Below are 20,172 nucleotides of genomic sequence, written 5' to 3'. Positions count from 1 at the left end.
ATGTCACAGATACGAAATAAGCAAGAAAGGTTTGTGACAAGCACTGCAAAGTATTACCATGAAAACATATGTATTGACTTCTCTAACTTTCTTTATATTTGGCAGAATTTTCAAAAAAATAACAAAACATTTTAGATATGTATTTCTAACTGTATTATTTAAATACTGAACTGTATTTATTATGTACACTTTTTGGAATAAATATATAGAAATATCTCTCCATTCCTCTTTTTCTATTTGTTCATAAATAATATAAGGATATGGAAGTGTAGAAGAAAAAAAATGTTAAAATATGAAGTGAAATGAAGGCATCGAAAACTTAAAAGATAACTGATTCTGTGTGCTATGCCAAACTAAGGCCTAACCACACACTCCTAACATTTAAATATAGGCCTAATTATAAAGTCTTTAAAAGATAATGTGGGCTTAATCATAATTTCAGGCCTAAACAAACCCTTAAAGGGATAGTTCACCTAAAAATGAAAATTCTTTCATTGTTTACTCTCCATCAAGTTGTTCCAAAACTAGGAATTTATTTCTTCTGCTGAACATAAAAAGATATTTTGAAGAATGTGTTTAAACAAACAGTTGCTGGTCCCCATTGACTTTTATAGTATTTTTTTCCATACTAAGGGAGTCAAAGCGGACCAACAACTGTTTGGTTAAACATTCTTCAAAATATCTTTTGTGTGAAATTCATATAAGTTTGGAACAACTTGAGGGAGAGTAAACGATGACAGAATTCTCATTTATGGGTGAACTATCCCTTTAAAGGGCACTAAGGCTTTCCTTTTAAAAATTGCATGTTGAATAAAATCTTTTCAAAGTTTGAGATGTCTAAATGTGTATTCAGAGAGGAGGGGGAGGAGTTAGAGAATGTGACCAGAGGAGGCAGTAAGGGAATTGAGGGTTTTATGTTTCTTGTTCTTTTTAAATACCTAAACTTGTTGTTTTTGTGTGTTGGTACAAGGCAGTGCAGATAGAGCCATGGGGTTTTCAGCAGGCGCAGTCCTGGTGCGGAGCGGTGGGCTGCTCAGTGAGCTGCGGCCCCTGTTTGGCTCCCGTCACTGCAGGATCAGCGGCATCCAGGCTCTCTGACATCTTCTCGCAGATTATGTCCACCAGCCGCTCGAAGGTTTGTTTAATGTTAATGTTGTCCTTGGCACTGGCCTCAAAAAACTCAAAACCTACGGACAAAAGAAGAAACCAAGTCAAGACCAAGGCCTTGTTCTAAAACTCTAAAGTGAGCTGCCAACAAGAGCAGCATGTTTACACATTCTATCATTTCAAAATGTAAAAAAATTCCATACTTTTCCCGACTCAAACTTCTCTGTAGATTTTTTTAGACAATATTTCAAATCTGATTTAGATGGTTTTATCCAACTGTTAACATGTATGTTACTTTATGACTATGCATGATATTATGCCAAATATATTATTGCCAAATAATTTAAACTGCAATGCTAAAATTCAGGATTACGCTTCATGGGAGGGTGGGGATCTTGCTATAGCTAGCCTCTCCGAAATCACCTACCATACCTTTAATATATTTAAAACTATAGCTGTGAATATTCAAAAATATTGCACCAACCTGGAAACATGACTTACCGAGATGCTCGGAGAGCTGTCGTCCCCTCTCAGAGGCCACAACCCTCTCATCGTCCATGTCACACTTGTTGCCCACTAGCAGCACCTGGGCGTTATCCCATGAGTACGTCTTAATCTGTGTGGACCTGCAAGAGACAGTCAGATTTGATTAAATGTTTGCTTGTTAAACTAACTTTCCTCTACGGCTGGGGGATATGGTCACTTTCCTCTACGGCTGGGGGATATGGTCAATAATATTATCACAAATTTTTTTTCATATCATATATCATCAATATTTATCACAATATTAATTTACCATTAATGGGGCAGAAAATGCTTTCCACATGTTTGTTAGACCTTGAGGACAAATGTAAACATTCACAATTAAACTTCACAGAGTAGCTACCTTAATTTATTTATTTTTTCCTAAATTCTGTTTCCCATTTTATTTTTTCCTTGGTTTTATGATTAAATACAAATTTATCATCAAAGCTGGTGTTTAATGAAATGCATTAATAAAATGTTAACAATTTAATCAATCCTTTAAAATGTAATCAAATGAAAATATAACAATTAATTTATAACAAGACGTTGCATTTTTTTTTGTCAAATGCAATACTGCAAAACACAATTGTTTAACTTGGATGAAAAATAAAATATTGGTTGTATGATATCCCTTAAAAATAAAATAATAATCATATGTGACCCTGGGCCACAAAACCAGTCTTAAGTCGCTGGGGTATATTTGTAGCAATAGCCAAAAATACATTGTATGGGTCAAAATTATCGATTTTTCTTTTATGCCAAAAATCGTTAGGATATTAAGTAAAGATCATGTTCCATGAAGATATTTTGTAAATTTCCTACTGTAAATATATTAAAACTTAATTTTTGATTAGTAATATGCATTGCTAAGAACTTAATTTGGACAACTTTAAAGGTGATTTTCTCAATATTTTGATTTTTTTGCATCCTCAGATTCCAGATTTTCAAATAGTTGTATTTCGGCCAAATATTGTCCTATCCTTACAAACCATACATCAATGGAAATATTATTTATTCAGCTTTCAGATGATGTATAAATCTCAATTTCGAAAAATTTACCCTTATGACTGGTTTTGTGGTCCAGGGTCACATATGTATATACGGTTTAGTTATTTATTTTGTTTTCTATTTTTTCACTTGATTCTCGCCTTAAATATATCTGTGGTGGCTGGCATGGTACTAGAGTAACAGCTTTCCATTGTAATTACAGTAAGCTACTTTTTTTATTGATGCTTTTAAGTACTGAAAGAAGTTTATTTGAAATCAACATTTCTCTTGCCTTGTATGACATTTTGGATTTATTTATTTTTCAGAGAACATAGCTAATGTTGTCATTCAGTCTTGTATGCACAGTTTCTGTTCACATTGATTGTTTTGAACTATCCAAATGAGTAATTATCTACAATATCTGTTCCTCATGCACCCACCCCTCTCTCTGTGTCTTGCAGAAAGAGCTTCATAATGGTAACTGTCCCTACATGACAGCGTACAAGCTGGTGACTGTCCATTTTCGCTGGTGGGGTCTGCAGGGACGTGTGGAGAACTTCATTCATAAGGTGATCCATCAGCACTGAAGATTTCAATATGGCACCAGCACAGAAAGGCTCAACTTTCTCTTTTATACTGTACTGGTTGACTTTCAACAACAGCTCATCTGAGTCATAGAGACATTTCTATCACATATCCCTATAGATACTGATGGATCAAAAATGAGGACCATGTATTATCTGCATAAACCACTAAAAAAGAGGAATATCCATCCCTGAACAGCTCAATTTTTACATCAGAAACAAATGCTATCATATTGGCATTGGATTACATAAAGACTATGCAACAGAGAAATGTTCTTATAATTACAGATTCAAAGTCCTGTCTTCAAGCAATGACATCAAAAATGATCACCCAGCTCTTTTACAAACTGCTGGAACTACAGGGTCATAAATGTAATATCTGGTTTTGTTGGATGCCTGGGCACTGTGGAATGACAGCAAACGAGGAAACGGACACTGCCACAAAAGAGGCATTATCAGCAGACCTCAAAACTTAATTCATTCCTATCTTAATAACAAATAACAAACAAAATGGAATCTGTATGCTGTGAAGTATGAACAATCTACATGAAACCAGATTTTTTTAATACCTACTGCTCAATGGACCATTCCAGGATGACACAAAAGTTTTTAATATAAGGAGAACATCCACTAAAATATGTTCTTTCTGCCAAAACTCTTTATCCCTGAAGCTTGTTTTATTAGATTCTCATTGGGCTTTTTTTTTTTTTGCAAACTGATTTTTGCATTATAGTTGCAGGCCTGGTATTACACAGAGCCAAGTAAAATCTTTCACAGGACACGCCAGTCTAGAGAGTCATTATGGGAAATGCCAGTCAAATCTCAGCAACTTTTGCTAAATTTTGAGAGCGTATAAGTATATTGTTGATAGTACGTAGGTCGAGCTTATGGCTCTGCTGCTATAGTGAAATAAGCAACAGCATGGCTGCAAATCAAACTCAGATTTTGACTAGAAATACACTTAACTAGACCTAACGAAGCATTGAGAAAGGAATCCTACCACTATTTGCCTAAATGGCTTTATTTCCTTCCATGCAAACTTACATTAAGGAATGTTTGTGTATGATATCTGGCTTTCAGTCTCGGGACTGACATTACATGAGGCAAGGCAGTGAACAAGATACAATGTCACAGATACGAAATAAGCAAGAAAGGTTTGTGACAAGCACTGCAAAGTATTACCATGAAAACATATGTATTGACTTCTCTAACTTTCTTTATATTTAGCAGAATTTTCAAAAAAATAACAAAACATTTTAGATATGTATTTCTAACTGTATTATTTAAATACTGAACTGTATTTATTATGTACACTTTTTGGAATAAATATATAGAAATATCTCTCCATTCCTCTTTTTCTATTTGTTCATAAATAATATAAGGATATGGAAGTGTAGAAGAAAAAAAATGTTAAAATATGAAGTGAAATGAAGGCATCGAAAACTTAAAAGATAACTGATTCTGTGTGCTATGCCAAACTAAGGCCTAACCACACACTCCTAACATTTAAATATAGGCCTAATTATAAAGTCTTTAAAAGATAATGTGGGCTTAATCATAATTTCAGGCCTAAACAAACCCTTAAAGGGATAGTTCACCTAAAAATGAAAATTCTTTCATTGTTTACTCTCCATCAAGTTGTTCCAAAACTAGGAATTTATTTCTTCTGCTGAACATAAAAAGATATTTTGAAGAATGTGTTTAAACAAACAGTTGCTGGTCCCCATTGACTTTTATAGTATTTTTTTCCATACTAAGGGAGTCAAAGCGGACCAACAACTGTTTGGTTAAACATTCTTCAAAATATCTTTTGTGTGAAATTCATATAAGTTTGGAACAACTTGAGGGAGAGTAAACGATGACAGAATTCTCATTTATGGGTGAACTATCCCTTTAAAGGGCACTAAGGCTTTCCTTTTAAAAATTGCATGTTGAATAAAATCTTTTCAAAGTTTGAGATGTCTAAATGTGTATTCAGAGAGGAGGGGGAGGAGTTAGAGAATGTGACCAGAGGAGGCAGTAAGGGAATTGAGGGTTTTATGTTTCTTGTTCTTTTTAAATACCTAAACTTGTTGTTTTTGTGTGTTGGTACAAGGCAGTGCAGATAGAGCCATGGGGTTTTCAGCAGGCGCAGTCCTGGTGCGGAGCGGTGGGCTGCTCAGTGAGCTGCGGCCCCTGTTTGGCTCCCGTCACTGCAGGATCAGCGGCATCCAGGCTCTCTGACATCTTCTCGCAGATTATGTCCACCAGCCGCTCGAAGGTTTGTTTAATGTTAATGTTGTCCTTGGCACTGGCCTCAAAAAACTCAAAACCTACGGACAAAAGAAGAAACCAAGTCAAGACCAAGGCCTTGTTCTAAAACTCTAAAGTGAGCTGCCAACAAGAGCAGCATGTTTACACATTCTATCATTTCAAAATGTAAAAAAATTCCATACTTTTCCCGACTCAAACTTCTCTGTAGATTTTTTTAGACAATATTTCAAATCTGATTTAGATGGTTTTATCCAACTGTTAACATGTATGTTACTTTATGACTATGCATGATATTATGCCAAATATATTATTGCCAAATAATTTAAACTGCAATGCTAAAATTCAGGATTACGCTTCATGGGAGGGTGGGGATCTTGCTATAGCTAGCCTCTCCGAAATCACCTACCATACCTTTAATATATTTAAAACTATAGCTGTGAATATTCAAAAATATTGCACCAACCTGGAAACATGACTTACCGAGATGCTCGGAGAGCTGTCGTCCCCTCTCAGAGGCCACAACCCTCTCATCGTCCATGTCACACTTGTTGCCCACTAGCAGCACCTGGGCGTTATCCCATGAGTACGTCTTAATCTGTGTGGACCTGCAAGAGACAGTCAGATTTGATTAAATGTTTGCTTGTTAAACTAACTTTCCTCTACGGCTGGGGGATATGGTCACTTTCCTCTACGGCTGGGGGATATGGTCAATAATATTATCACAAATTTTTTTTCATATCATATATCATCAATATTTATCACAATATTAATTTACCATTAATGGGGCAGAAAATGCTTTCCACATGTTTGTTAGACCTTGAGGACAAATGTAAACATTCACAATTAAACTTCACAGAGTAGCTACCTTAATTTATTTATTTTTTCCTAAATTCTGTTTCCCATTTTATTTTTTCCTTGGTTTTATGATTAAATACAAATTTATCATCAAAGCTGGTGTTTAATGAAATGCATTAATAAAATGTTAACAATTTAATCAATCCTTTAAAATGTAATCAAATGAAAATATAACAATTAATTTATAACAAGACGTTGCATTTTTTTTTGTCAAATGCAATACTGCAAAACACAATTGTTTAACTTGGATGAAAAATAAAATATTGGTTGTATGATATCCCTTAAAAATAAAATAATAATCATATGTGACCCTGGGCCACAAAACCAGTCTTAAGTCGCTGGGGTATATTTGTAGCAATAGCCAAAAATACATTGTATGGGTCAAAATTATCGATTTTTCTTTTATGCCAAAAATCGTTAGGATATTAAGTAAAGATCATGTTCCATGAAGATATTTTGTAAATTTCCTACTGTAAATATATTAAAACTTAATTTTTGATTAGTAATATGCATTGCTAAGAACTTAATTTGGACAACTTTAAAGGTGATTTTCTCAATATTTTGATTTTTTTGCATCCTCAGATTCCAGATTTTCAAATAGTTGTATTTCGGCCAAATATTGTCCTATCCTTACAAACCATACATCAATGGAAATATTATTTATTCAGCTTTCAGATGATGTATAAATCTCAATTTCGAAAAATTTACCCTTATGACTGGTTTTGTGGTCCAGGGTCACATATTATTACTTTGAGAAGTACGTTTGAATATACACTAGTAATATATTTCTGTCATTATTTCTTCAAGTTAAAGCAAACTTTTATTTTGTCGGTTTGTTATGAAGATCTTTGAGATTCAGTGTGTGTTTGATGGTAGTTTTTCTCAAATGAAACGATGTAAAGCTGGTGAAGTGACTCTCAGAGCAGCTGTAGAGATGAAGTTCATGTGTTCATGTCTCATATATTGAGACGCAGATGCTGAAAACACAGCGGGAGTTTGAGTTTGTGTAGTAGACGAACTGCGCCATTCATTCGTGCAGAGACACACAGAACATGCAGTTTCGCATGTTTAGTTAACTCACCAGTCCTGCACAGCGGCAAAAGACTCCTCGTTGGTGATGTCATACATGAGGATGAAGCCCATGGCTCCGCGGTAGTAGGCGGTGGTGATGGTCCTGTAGCGTTCCTGTCCCGCAGTGTCCTGTGAAGGAACAAGCCAGTAATGCACAAGACGAAATAGGAACAAATGCAAAACCAATCATTTACATTTAAAATATACAGAATATGCATTTGTTGGTTAGATCAATCATGCCATTACAGTATGAATATAATATTATAATTAATAGTTTTAATAGATTTTAATGTTTTTAAAAGAAGTCTCTTATGCTCACCAAGCCTGCATTTATTTAATCAAAAATAACATTAAATATAGTATTATTGTGAAATATTATTACAATTTAAAAGAACTGTTTTCTATTTGAATTTGTTTTAAAATGCAATTTATTCCTGTGATGCAAAGCTGAATTTTCAGCATCATTACTCCAGTCTTCAGTGTTCTAAAGGTCTAATATGCTGATTTGCTGCTCATTTATCATCAATTATCATAATTTATGCTCAATTATCAATAATAGTTCTTGTTGAAAAAAGAACATTTATTTGAAACAGAATCTTTTGTAACATTATAAATCTCTTTACTATCACTTTTCATCAATTTAATGCAGTTTTGCTGAATAAAAGTATACATTTTTTGAACATTCCTTCAATGACCCCCAGCACTTTTGTTTTCACATAACCAGGAAAACAGGATTTAGCCGTGGTTTCGGTTTTAACATGTAGCTCCTCCTATCAAAAAAACTGAGTGAGAGTATAGCAATAAGCATCCACCATGTAAGGATTGGAACTGATCTCTGCATCACTGCACCAGAGAAATGAGCCTGTTAATTATGAACACACTCAGTTCAGTCATTAGAGGCCTGACTTATGCAGGAGGCCAAACAAGAGCTTGTCTAGGGGCTGACAAAAAATTATGAGTTTGTCTATAAGTAAGAATCATGATACATCACGCATCCGCCTAATCCTACTGTAATAAATCAACAGACTAAATCCTCACAACCAATGTAACCTCTAAGAGACTTCATGTGGTCAAAATGGTGTCTACTGAGCAGCACTGATGGACCTATTAATATACCAAAGATCTGTGAGACTGCAAAACTATGTTTGGCTCTTGACTCTGATATCACAGTTATATAGCATCTTTTCAACTATGCTGCAAACCAGCGTAGAGTTTCTTTTTTTCTGTTACACTGTCCCTGAACCGTCCAGAGCATTATGGGAATTTTGCATATTCAATTTTGCATCCATGTTAAGCAAAAACCTATGAAAGCCCATTTTCACCACTGAATAAAAAATGAAATACCACAATGCAATGCGCTTGACTAGACCTTCCATTTCTAGTGTGACGAATGAACTGTAAGCAATATCAGTTGCAATTCCTAACATCTCTTGTGACATGACTTGATCAGACATTTTTACACAAAATTGGATTAACCCTATGAATATTTGTTACAGAAGACCAATCTTTACATAATCTTTAATGATTTTATTAAGTAAACATAAGAAAATATTTTATATTGTTAATATTTCAAGACAAACACTTACTGGACTGAAGCACCTTACTTTAGGTTACTTTATTATCCATACATCATTTTTTAGATGATGAAGGTGATTTAGAAAATCACTCAAAATGTGAGTATATTATCATCAGGCTTTTGATAAATGTTTATTTTTCTATCTCATAGTTACCATTGTATTGCATTGCATTAAATGTTTTGAAACTACAGATCTTTGATAATAAAACTAATCATTTAAAGGGGTCATATGATGTTGCTAAAAATAACATTATTTTGTGTATTTGGTGTAATGAAATGTGTTTATGCGATTTAAGGTTAAAAAAACACATTATTTTCCCACATACTGTACATTATTGTTTCTCTTCTTTGCCCCGCCTTTCTGAAATGCGTCGATTTTTACAAAGCTCATCGGTCTGAAAAGCGAGGTGTGCTGTGATTGGCCAGCTATCCAGTGCGTTATGATTGGCCAAATACCTCAAGCGTGTGACGGAAATGTTACGCCCCTCACCATATTGTGATGATGCCCTGTCAGGCCGGAGCGATGATTCAAAAACATGAAAACCCATTATAAACGAGGCATTCGTTGCATCCAGTGGGGACATAATTATGGTCCTCTTTTGGAAGACCAAACAAAGTAGTTTCGCTGTCACAACGAAACACAGCGTCACACACGGCGGCCTAGAGTGAGCGGCGTCGGCTAGAGTGAGCGGAGGCCGGGGGCTAGAGTGAGGAACGGCCGGAGGGCTAGAGTGAGCAGAGGCGGTGGGCTTGAGAACGGCGCGGCCGGCGGATTCGACGAAGGAGGCTTGCGGCAACCACATGTGACGACCCCGGGCTGGACTCCGCTTCGTCCACGGTGAAAGCCGATCCAGCGATCCACAGCGCAAAGTTGTTGTATTTCCTCAGCGACCAGCACGGATCAGCTCTAGGCATGACGAAGCGGATATCGTCCTCTTTTGGAAGGCCAAACAAAGTAGTTTCGCTTTCACAACGAAGCACACAGCGTCTTTATGACATGGCGGCGGCAACACAAATACTACAGCGAGAATAAAAGTTACGCCTTCTTTCTTTGCGTGAACATTTGGGCGGCGTTATGCAAATCTTCCCACATAGTGATGTAGACATGTGGGGGTGTGTTAGAACGAGCCGTTTTAGGTAGGTGTGGCTGACTCTTAACTTTTATAAAGAATATCTCTTTGGATTTGAGACTTTAGTCTTTGCAACTTTACAGATCTTCTTTATGCACCAAGAGCTTGTATCACTCCAAAGAGAAAGGAAAAATTTTAATCGCATCATATGACCCCTTTAAATATCATCTTACTAAGACATTAATAGGAAATATAGAGTGACAACTGATATTTATAAGCATTTTAAGAAAGTTATACTGTTATAAAGATCTCATTGATTCACATTACAATCTATCAATATTTAATCTTAATTTCCGGCCATATAAATATCAGCAACTGCACCAAATTTCATATTTGCATAATTTGTTTTTTCCTCCTCGAGTATGAGCTCCATATTCTCCTATATTTAAGAGCCATAAAAGCCTGATGTATCAAATATGATACTGAACAAAAAAACATTAGCAATTTTATATTTTTAAAAAATATTTTGTCTAAAGGCTTAATAAATTGAAGTTTCAATCAAAAAATACATTCATTTTCTTACTGTTATTTAATATGTCAGGCTTTACAGGGTTAAAATGTGAAATAACCTCCTATATTTCTAAGATGACAACTGGACACCACTCTGTGAATCACGCTTGAGGTCATGTGACAATGTAGCATAGTACTGTCTGATACATTTATCATTGCATTACACTATTTTTAAGATATAGTAGGGAATGTACACTACATTTTATGTGGTATTCAATAAATGGCAAGTATTCAGTTCTGAATATAGCCAAATGTTCATGTCTTTTGTACCCTATACTGCATGATGCACAACTCTATATTTTATCCATGGTAAAGATGGTGGGAGTGTGTGTGTATCTGCTCGGGTCTGTGGGGTGGGGGAGGGTTGTCTTCCACCAGAGGGAAATTTAAGGCACTGGGGGAGGGGTCCGGATACATCACAAGAGATTCTGATTGGTTACTCATCCAGCACATCAGCAAACCTCCCCAAACCTATAGATAAATAGTTTATTTTTGACTCTTTTGACTTCATTTAAATTAAGGTTTTTTTTGTTTTGTTTTTTTTAAATGCATTAATTCAAATAGTTGAGAATCTGCATAATCAGCATTTGTTTGTGGCTAGCTGTGAAACAAGCAATATTCAATTAGTTATAATGTATGAGATTGAACCAAATCGGATTGATTGATAAATATATAAACCTGGTTATTGTGTGTTTCCAACACATTCAGTAGATTAGCACTATTACAGATATGTTACTAGTTTAATTTTTGTTTAATTGACAAATAATGCATCACATTAAGTTTATTAGTTTGTTTATGTTAAACCTTTGGAATCTAAACTGATGGAAATTTTTATATGCAATTCAAATAACATAAATCTTAAATTTAGGCCTAAATATTTTTTTGAATGTAGACCACAACATTTCTCCATTAAACCAGAACGACTTAATTGGTTAATTTTTTGCTCCATTGGTTGATTTAAAATGTTTAGGTTTATGGCATTTCTATCACAACTGTATTTAATTTCTGCCATTTTACATGCTGTTAAACTCAGCGGGTCCATGATGGTGCCTGCCCATTAAGCCACAGCTCTGTTTCTGAGATTTAAATGAGATTTATAGGTCTGAAATGAGACGATCAATATCAATGACTTTAAACACCAGTAAAATCTCAACAGATCACCTACTATGGACCTTCCAGTTAGAAAACAGCAAGAATGCTGACTTTTGATTCATTATTCAAAAAACGAAAAAGCACCTTTTACCTCTGTCTTCATTAAACAATAACCACAACAAGGCCTTAAATTGGCAGAGATGTGTTCCACTGATGAGCTGATGGGAAACATGATCTCACCCAGATCTGCAGCTTTATCCTCTTGTCATTCCTGTAGATGGTCTTCACCTTGAAGTCGATGCCCACCGTGCTTACAAATGCTGGCGTGAAGGAGTCATCTGCATAACGAAACAGAAAGCTGGTCTTTCCAACGCTGCTGTTTCCGATGATCAGGATTTTGAACATGTAATCAAAGTTCTGGTCGGAAGACTCCTTTTGTCCATAACGGTTATCTGTAGCTGAAGCCATCTGGAGGAAATAGAAAAAGAGGACGTTTGGACATATTTTGTGGCATTTAGGCCATAGCGTTTATAACCATTCTCGCCAGCCCGATTAACACTAATGCCAAGTTCCCAAATGTACCATAAACATTTCAGTACATAACAAATATTATGTTTTCAAATATTGAAAACTGAGAGTAAAACACATACACTGAAAAAAAAGATTTTGTGGTGTTGTAAAATATATTAAATGAATCATCATAAATTCTACGTGTAATATTAAAAATCAAGAAGAACAACAATTTTCTAAGTAAAATGTACACATTTAATTCATGTAATTAATGAACTGCGTGAGAAGAGTAACTCTTATTAATATTTACTTGTAATATTTATATGTTTTATAGTCATTGCACATAAATCTAGAAATATTGAGTAAATTTTAATCTAAAAGTTCAGCGCGCTTGAATCCGCGCATGCGTGTTTGGACCCACGCTTTGAATCAGAGATGGTTGGGCTTGTCACTGAGGAGATGCATGGCTGGATTTTCTCGTGTTTAAGGTAAGTTTGCCTTTCTGTTTTAGATTTCTTTAAAAACTTGTGTCCAGACTTTAGTAGGTCACGTGAATGTGACTGATTCGCTTTTATTAATGTTGGAAAAATAAAGAGTTTAATTGTATTTTAGTTGTGTGATTTGTGATAAAGGTAAAGAACAGAGGTTCTCAACTCTGGCGCTCGAGGTCCATGTCCCTACAGCGTTTAGCAACCTCTAACTTTCTAGTAATCTTGAAGACCTTGATGAGCTTGTTCAGGTGTGTTTGATTAGGGTTAGAGCTAAACTCTGCAGGAAAGTGGACCTCGAGGGCCAGAGTTGAGAACCCCTGGTATAGACAAAATGAATACAGTTTATGTGGTTATATTAATCAAAAAGAAATTAGCAATGTTTACATAATCATAGGGAGTAATATATTCATAAAACTAAGTAAATGGGACATCTCGATCAAAACAAATAATAAAATCTACTTATTTACTTCAGTAAATAGTAGGATTTACTTAATGTTTATAAATGCAAGATTCCTGTCTATAAAATAATAAATAAACTTTACTTAATTACTTTAAATAAACACTTTTAAATTAAATATAATTACGTAATATTTACTTAATTAGGGTGCAATTAGATTTAATTTCTTCATGAATGTTAAGTTTAGTAAGTAGATTTTACTTCATAATAATGAGTAAGTTGTACTTGATATTAGAGCAGTAAAATTTACTTAAAATGAGTTCGTGCAATTTGTTACCAAAATTTTTTTAAGTAAATCTTAATAGTTATTTTTTTCAGTGTAGGTAGCATGAACTGTAGCATTGTAAAGCACCAAAATTACACTTCTATCTAAGATACCTTCTTCTGGTCAAATTCCATTTGATCTTAAGTAGAATGCACCGATGTATCGGCCAATAATCGAGATGGTCCTCACTGCAGAACACAAGATCCAGGGGACGAGGTTGGATCCAGATCCAACTCCTCCCACCTTACATATACCTAAACCTACCCGTCTCCACCCCCTGATCCCTAAACCCACCCATCTCCACCCCTAAACCTACCATCTCCACCCCCTAGATGTGGATCCAACCCCACCTCCTGGATCTTTGTTCTGCAGTGAGGGGCTACTGCAATAATCGGCATCAGCTGATAAAAGCAATTATCTGCACTATCAGCCATTGGCCGATTCTTTAAAAACAGGCAATGATCAGAGCCAATTATATCCTGTCAATCAAAAGGCTCAAAAAAATGTCAGACTTTGAATGTCTCAAAATAGGGCTGTCGAACAGTGATAAGATCGAGACAGAGACACACTTTCTACTTCACTGTTACAAATTTAAATCAATAAGAAACCTATACATGAACAAATTCACAAACATCATAAAGAACTTTACAGCCATGACTGAAGAGGAACAAATAAAGACAGTACTAGGAGAGGGATGTTCACTCAAATGTTCACTCAGGTTCTAATTTGTTACACTGTTTATTTAAGGTTAAATTGTTATAATGTTTTCTTCTATTATTTTGATATTTTCATTGTTATTATGTTTTTCTACATATATTCCAAGCTTTGGCAATATTGTACTTTTTACAGTCATGCCAATAAAGCATTTTTATTTTATTTTAGAATTTGAATTTAAATGCAATCTAAAAAAGAAAAAGAAAAAAATTAGTGCAGTTAAGGCAGGTTTTATTTGACCCTATAAATCACCTGTAGTTCATGGCAGGGTTGCCAGGTCTGCAGTTTTCCTTCACTTAAGAAACAAAGTCGCATTGCTCAAATAATGTCCAATTTATCACAAAATTCAAGCATATGCAGTTTTGACGCTCTTAAATGTGGCGTTACAGAACACAGCAGTGCAGAGCACGAGACATTTTCTCCCAATTATTGTAATACAAGTGAACCGTCTTGGGGTGTATACTGTTCCCTTTCTGTCGTTCACTCCGACATGTGTCGGAACGACAGTAAGGAGGACCTCCTTGAGAGCCACAATCACCTCTGTGAGTATCAGAAAAGGCCAATGAAAATTGGCGTGCAGAACTTGCATGCGAGGCCACGCCCATATATGCGGGTATACAAGGCTGGCCGCGTGCAAGCTGCACTTCAGCTTTGGACACTGCTGGGCTGCTGCCTTTAGGTGTTCCAGCCCAGTCTGAGTTTGACGTGGAGTTGGTGGCCGTGCAAGCCCAGGCCACCGCAAGCATTGGGTTGGAGTACGTTCCACCGCCCTCCCCCAAGCGCTTGCGGTTGGATGATTGGTTTCTCGGGTCGGGAGGTGCTGGGCAAGTGCCCTCCCCACGGTGCGCTTCTTCCTGGAAGTGCACGGGGAGCTCACATGGTATGTGCTGCTTTCGGCCAGGACAAGCTTTGCGGGCTCCTCCTTCTTCACTACCCTCGAAGGACAAGCCGCCTCCTTCACAAGCTCCCTGGTCCCGCTAAAGGAACAGGACATTCGTATCCTCAACTACCTTGATGACTGGCTGATTGTAGCTCAGTCCCAGGAGTTGGTTTGCGAACACAGGGACCAGGTCCTTTTGCACCTGCCCCGATTGGAACTTTGGGTCAACTGGGAGAAGAGCAAGCTCTCTTCTGTGCAGAGCATCTCTTTTCTCAGTGTGGAGTTGGACACGGTCACCATGATAGCATGTCTTTCTCTAGACAGTGCTCAGTCAGTCAGTGCTTGAGTTTGTTTAAGCACAAGACAGCGGTTCCACTGAAATACTTTCAGAGGTTCCTGGGGCATATGACATCCTCAGCCGTGGTCACGCCGCTCAGTTTGATGCATATGAGACTGCTACAGCATTGGCTTCAGACTCGAGTCCCAAGATGGAATGAGATGATAGCACACATCGCATGGCTATCATGCCGATCTGTTGCCTCCTCTTCAGCCCTTGGTTGGACATTGTGATTCTACGGGCAGGAGTTCCTTTAGGCCAAGTGACTAGGTGTGGTGTTGTCACAACAAACGCCTCCAAGACAGGCTGGGACGCCGTGTGCAATGGGCATGCAGTTTCGGGCTCCTGGAGAGGACCTCTCCTGCATTGGCACATCAACTGCTTGGAGTTGCTGGCTGTGCTGTTGGCTCTGAGGACGCTTCGGCCGTTGATTCAGAGCAATCACATGTTAGTCCGGATGGACAACACAGCGATAGTGGCATATATAAATTGCCAGGGCAGGATCCACTCTCGTCGCATGTCGCAACTCGCCTGCCATCTTCTCCTTTGGAGTCAGCAGCAACTGAAACCACTGCATGCTGTTTACATCCCAGGCGACCTCAATCACGCAACCGTTGCACTTTCGCGACAGGTCACGCTCCGTGGAGAATAGCGACTCCATCCCCAGGTGATCCAGCTGATCTGGAGTCAATTCAGCGAGGCTCAGGTGGACCTGTTTGCCTCCCAGGAATCCTCCCATTGTGCCCTATGGTACTCCCTGACCGAGGCTCCTCTCGGCATGGATGCACTGGCTCTCTCCCTGAAGATGGCCAAATGGTGAACCTGCAAGCATTTCCTCCAGAGGAGGGAAACCCAGTCTTGTCTCTGTTATGTCCAGTACACGCTCTGCACATTTATGTGGACCGAACTCAGAGTTTCAAGCAATCTGAACAGCTCGTTGGCTGCTTTGGAGGTCAGCAGAAGGAAAGGCTGTCTCCAAACAAAGAATGGCCCACTGGATTGTGGATGCCATTTCTCGGGCATATCAAGCCGATGGTGTGCCATGTCCTCTGGGAGTGAGGGCTCACTCCGCCTGTGGCATTGCTGCTACTTCGGCATTGGCACATGGTGCTTCGTTAGCAGACATATGTAGAGCTGCGGACTGGGCTACACCCAACACCTTTGCGAGATTCTACAATCTCCAAATGGAACCAGTTTCGTCTTGAGTTTCGGTAATATCGGGTAAGATCTTGACGAACTGGGTGAATGTAGTGCTTCAGATAGCACCTTTCCCCTCTCTGAGGTGATAATGTGCACTCTTAGTTCTAGTCCGCTCTTAGGTCTAGTCCAGTATTAGAGACAGAGTTTGAATGTTTATAAGCTTACGACGTAATACCAAAAACATCTTGATTATGTATGGTAACCCTCATTCCCTGATGGAGGGAATGGAGTGTCAGAATGACAGTATGGGGGCCGTCCTTGAAAGCCCCTCTGCACGCCAATTTTCATTGGCCTTTTCTGATACTCTCAGAGGTGATTGGGGCTTTCAAGGACGGCCCCCATACTGTCATTCAGACACACGTCTCTGTTCCCTATATTAGGAAATGAGGTTTACCATACGTAACCGAGATGTTTTTGGTATTACGTCGTTAGCTTAGCAACATGCAAACTCTATGTCTAACACAACTCCCCTGTGCATTTCGCATAAGGAGCACTATTTGTATGAGTTGCTGCCTATAATAGAGCTTTCCTACATAGCTGCTTATGTAGTGAGCAGACAGCAAGGCAGCTAACTAGGTTTTGGAACACAGCCATTGTGATTTAGTACATTTAGGAGCTTGCTGAGGATGGTAGACCATGCAAAAGCTCTACTTCAAAATGACTGTTTATTTGGATTGACTTTGGCTGAGTGAATCTTTGTCCTTTTCACCTTGAGACCTGTGACCAAACAGCAGCGGTAGAGTCACCAGCTACTGAAAATCAGTCAAGCAAGAAACTCAGAACAAAATGAAACATCTGAGCGGCTGCCAGGCCATGGCAATAATTGTACATTTTCTTTTGGTGTCAGATCAATATTTGGCACAGAACCTTCTGAATACAAAACACCATCTTTTTAACACCTCCATCAGAATGTGACAACAGCGGCGACTCCTACTGTCCATCTGACGTTCACATGAGCTGCTGTAATGATCATTATAATCAGTGATTGTGTAACTTTATGGCTGTAATAGTTTAAAATACATTAAATCGCTATTAATATCTTAAAGAGAAAACCAAAAATGAAAGTTTGCATAAAATGCACTCACCCTCAGGCTTTCCAAGATGTAGTTTGTTTCTTCATCAGAACAGATTTGGAGAAATTTAACATTACATCACTTGCTCACCAATGGATCCTCTGCAGTGAATAGGTGCCATCAGAATGAGAGTCCAAACAGCTGATAAAAAAAACATCACAATAATCCAAAAATAATCCACACGACTCCAGTCCATCCATTAACATCTTGTGAAGTAAAAAGCTGCGTATTTGTATGAAACAAATCCATCATTAAGCCGGCGTTTTTAACTTCAAAGACAAAGCATCCAGACAAATTGAGTCCATAATCCATAATAACGCTTCCTCCAGTGAAACAGCCCATTCCCTGTTGTCCTCTCACATTAAAATCCACCCACATAATTGTTTAAAACTCTTTTGGACTGTTTTCACTTGTAAACAGTGCTTGATCTGTGCATATTTCTCTCCTGATTCAGACGAGATGACCTTTCCACTGGAGGAAGCATTATTATGGATATAGGACTTGTATTTTAGCCTGAAATGACAGTTTAAAGTTAAAAACGTCATAATGATAGGTTTGTTTCTTACAAACATGCAGCTTTTCACTTCACAAGATGTTAATTGATGGACTGGAGTTGTGTGGATTATTGTGATGTTTTTATCAGCTGTTTGGACTCTCATTCTGATGGCACCCATTCACTGCAGAGGATCCATTGGTGAGCAAGTGATGTAATGCTAAATTTCTCCAAATCTGTTCTGATAAATTAACAAACTCATCTACATCTTAAATGGCTTGAGGGTGAATGCATTTTCAGCAAATGTTCATTTTTGGGTGAACTATTCCTCTAAGGTTAACTTTGATTACTCATTACTCTTTTCTGTAAGACAAGTACCAGGCCGGATATTGAAGGTGAGCAGGGCAGAAAGAGATAAAAAGAGAGATCTGGAGGACAAATGTAACATGAGTTTCCACGCTGTATTTATTGCAATGACTCAACAGAGCACGGAAAAACAGATTGGGATCAAGTGAAAAGCAATATTCAGAACTCACATATGTCTGACAGACATATTTAGCCTAGCTATAAAAGAAAATGCTGAAGAGATGAAACACTATGCAAGTATTTCACATTGACAAGGGCAGATGTTTGATTCTTATCAGGCTTTCTCTGAAAGGTTCTACTTCACATGAGGACTAACTGGCCATTCCACCTTTAAATTAAGCTCATTCTGACAGAGGCAGTAAGTAGAGTGATATTTCTCTCAAGTAAGTCGTGTCATACACACATACAGATGCTGGAATATATTCGGAACAGCATGCAATTATTTTTAATGTTTTTGAATTAAGTCTTTTATGCTTACAAAAGCTGCATTTGATCAGAAATTCAGTAAAATATATATTTAATATTTTTACTTTTTAAATGCATTCCTGTTATGCATAGCTGAATTTTCAGCATCATTACTCCAGTCTTCACTGTCACATGATCCTTCAGAAATCATTCTAAAATGCTGATTTGCTGCTCAAGAAACATTTCTTATTATTGTCAATGTTGAAAACAGTTGTGCTGATTAATATTTTTGTGGAAACCATGATCATTTTAATTTTTTTTTTATAAATGTCATGTCACTTTTGATCTATCTATCTATCTATCTATCTATCTATCTACACACACTATGTTACATTATATAGTTAACATACTGTGCACAGTGCACAAAAGAACAAGACTGTTTGATACTGCATTCTACAATGCAACATGTTTTGACCTTATAGTTCCAAGAGACTACCGTAATGTCAGCTTTGATATTTAACATGTCTTAAGTCATAATTTTAACAGACTACTTAATGTTAATATGAAAATTCCTTCAAGTCTGTGTAACACAAAAGGAAAAAATGTAGAAGAATGTGCAGGTTGCTCATTTCCATGCAATTACAATAAAACAATAAAAGTGATCCACGAAATAAAGTTACGAAATTTGGATAAACATGACAGTGAGTAAATTTTAATTTTTTTTTTACAAAAAGATTCCACTGCATAACTGGATGCCACATAATAAGTGTCCATACAGTATGTACTGCACAGCAGTACTCAGAATTCATTCCGAAAATCATTGAGATTGGAGATTGGCATTGTATTCCGGTTTAGGGCAACATGATTTTTTTAGATAGAGAACTCATAGGATGGTTGAAGGAAAAACTGAATGTTCCTATCCTAACTTGTATTTGAGATTTTGACAAGTTTAATTAGCTTCAGCTTTGGCCTGGTTCTATGTATGTTTATCACAATCAAAGCAAATTCCACCAGACGCAGCACAAACTCGACAAAAAGGCTTCTCCTCTGGAGACCCTGGGAGCTGATCTGCGATTCTGCACACAGCATCCGGTGTGTCTGAAAGATTCACAGAGCACCAAAGCATCCTAAAGTCAATATCTCTCCTGATAACAGAGGGCTCCAGCAGACTAAAAAATAGAGGCTAACTTTTAGACCAGCTGCTCTTTCAGCCTAACAAAAACAGACTGCCGGACCACCTTGGGGAGGGGGGCGGAGCACTTCTTTATGGCTATATTGTAAAAAAAAAAAA

General features: G+C 37.4%; 2 protein-coding genes across 3 annotated transcripts in view; both read right to left on the bottom strand.

The window, feature by feature from the left end:
• Positions 1–759: 759 nt before the first annotated feature.
• Positions 760–1,732, bottom strand: LOC107665841 (ras-related protein Rab-3A-like). The gene is made up of 2 exons (XM_016456889.1): positions 1,609–1,732; positions 760–1,187 (listed from the first exon to the last, which is right to left on the bottom strand). Exons 1-2 carry the CDS (start codon positions 1,664–1,666, stop codon positions 997–999), a joined length of 249 nt encoding a protein of 82 aa, XP_016312375.1. The 5' UTR covers positions 1,667–1,732; the 3' UTR covers positions 760–996.
• Positions 1,733–5,087: 3,355 nt separating this feature from the next.
• LOC107665838 (ras-related protein Rab-3A-like) overlaps positions 5,088–20,172 on the bottom strand; it is a 17,000-nt gene continuing 1,915 nt past the window's right edge. For both annotated transcript variants that reach the window (XM_016456882.1, XM_016456883.1), the window contains exons 2-5: positions 11,931–12,158; positions 7,393–7,511; positions 5,937–6,061; positions 5,088–5,515 (exon numbers count right to left, since the gene is read on the bottom strand). In XM_016456882.1, coding sequence (XP_016312368.1) covers positions 5,325–5,515; positions 5,937–6,061; positions 7,393–7,511; positions 11,931–12,158 — 663 coding nt within the window. In that variant the 3' untranslated portion in view covers positions 5,088–5,324. The remainder of the gene's footprint in view (positions 5,516–5,936; positions 6,062–7,392; positions 7,512–11,930; positions 12,159–20,172) is intronic.

This window comes from Sinocyclocheilus anshuiensis, unplaced genomic scaffold, assembly GCF_001515605.1.
Source record: "Sinocyclocheilus anshuiensis isolate Anshui unplaced genomic scaffold, SAMN03320099.WGS_v1.1 scaffold920, whole genome shotgun sequence".
In the NCBI taxonomy this organism is placed as follows: domain Eukaryota; kingdom Metazoa; phylum Chordata; class Actinopteri; order Cypriniformes; family Cyprinidae; genus Sinocyclocheilus; species Sinocyclocheilus anshuiensis.
The sequence above is the reverse complement of the archived record's forward strand: the minus strand, read 5'-3'. Positions and strand labels throughout refer to the sequence as shown.

Coding starts and splice junctions, on each gene's coding strand:
- LOC107665841 (XM_016456889.1), bottom strand. CDS start 1,666: ATGGACGATGAGAGGGTTGTGGCCTCTGAGAGGGGACGACAGCTCTCC. Junction 1,188..1,608: donor ACAGCTCTCCGAGCATCTCG/GTAAGTCATGTT, acceptor TTTTGTCCGTAG/GTTTTGAGTTTTTTGAGGCC.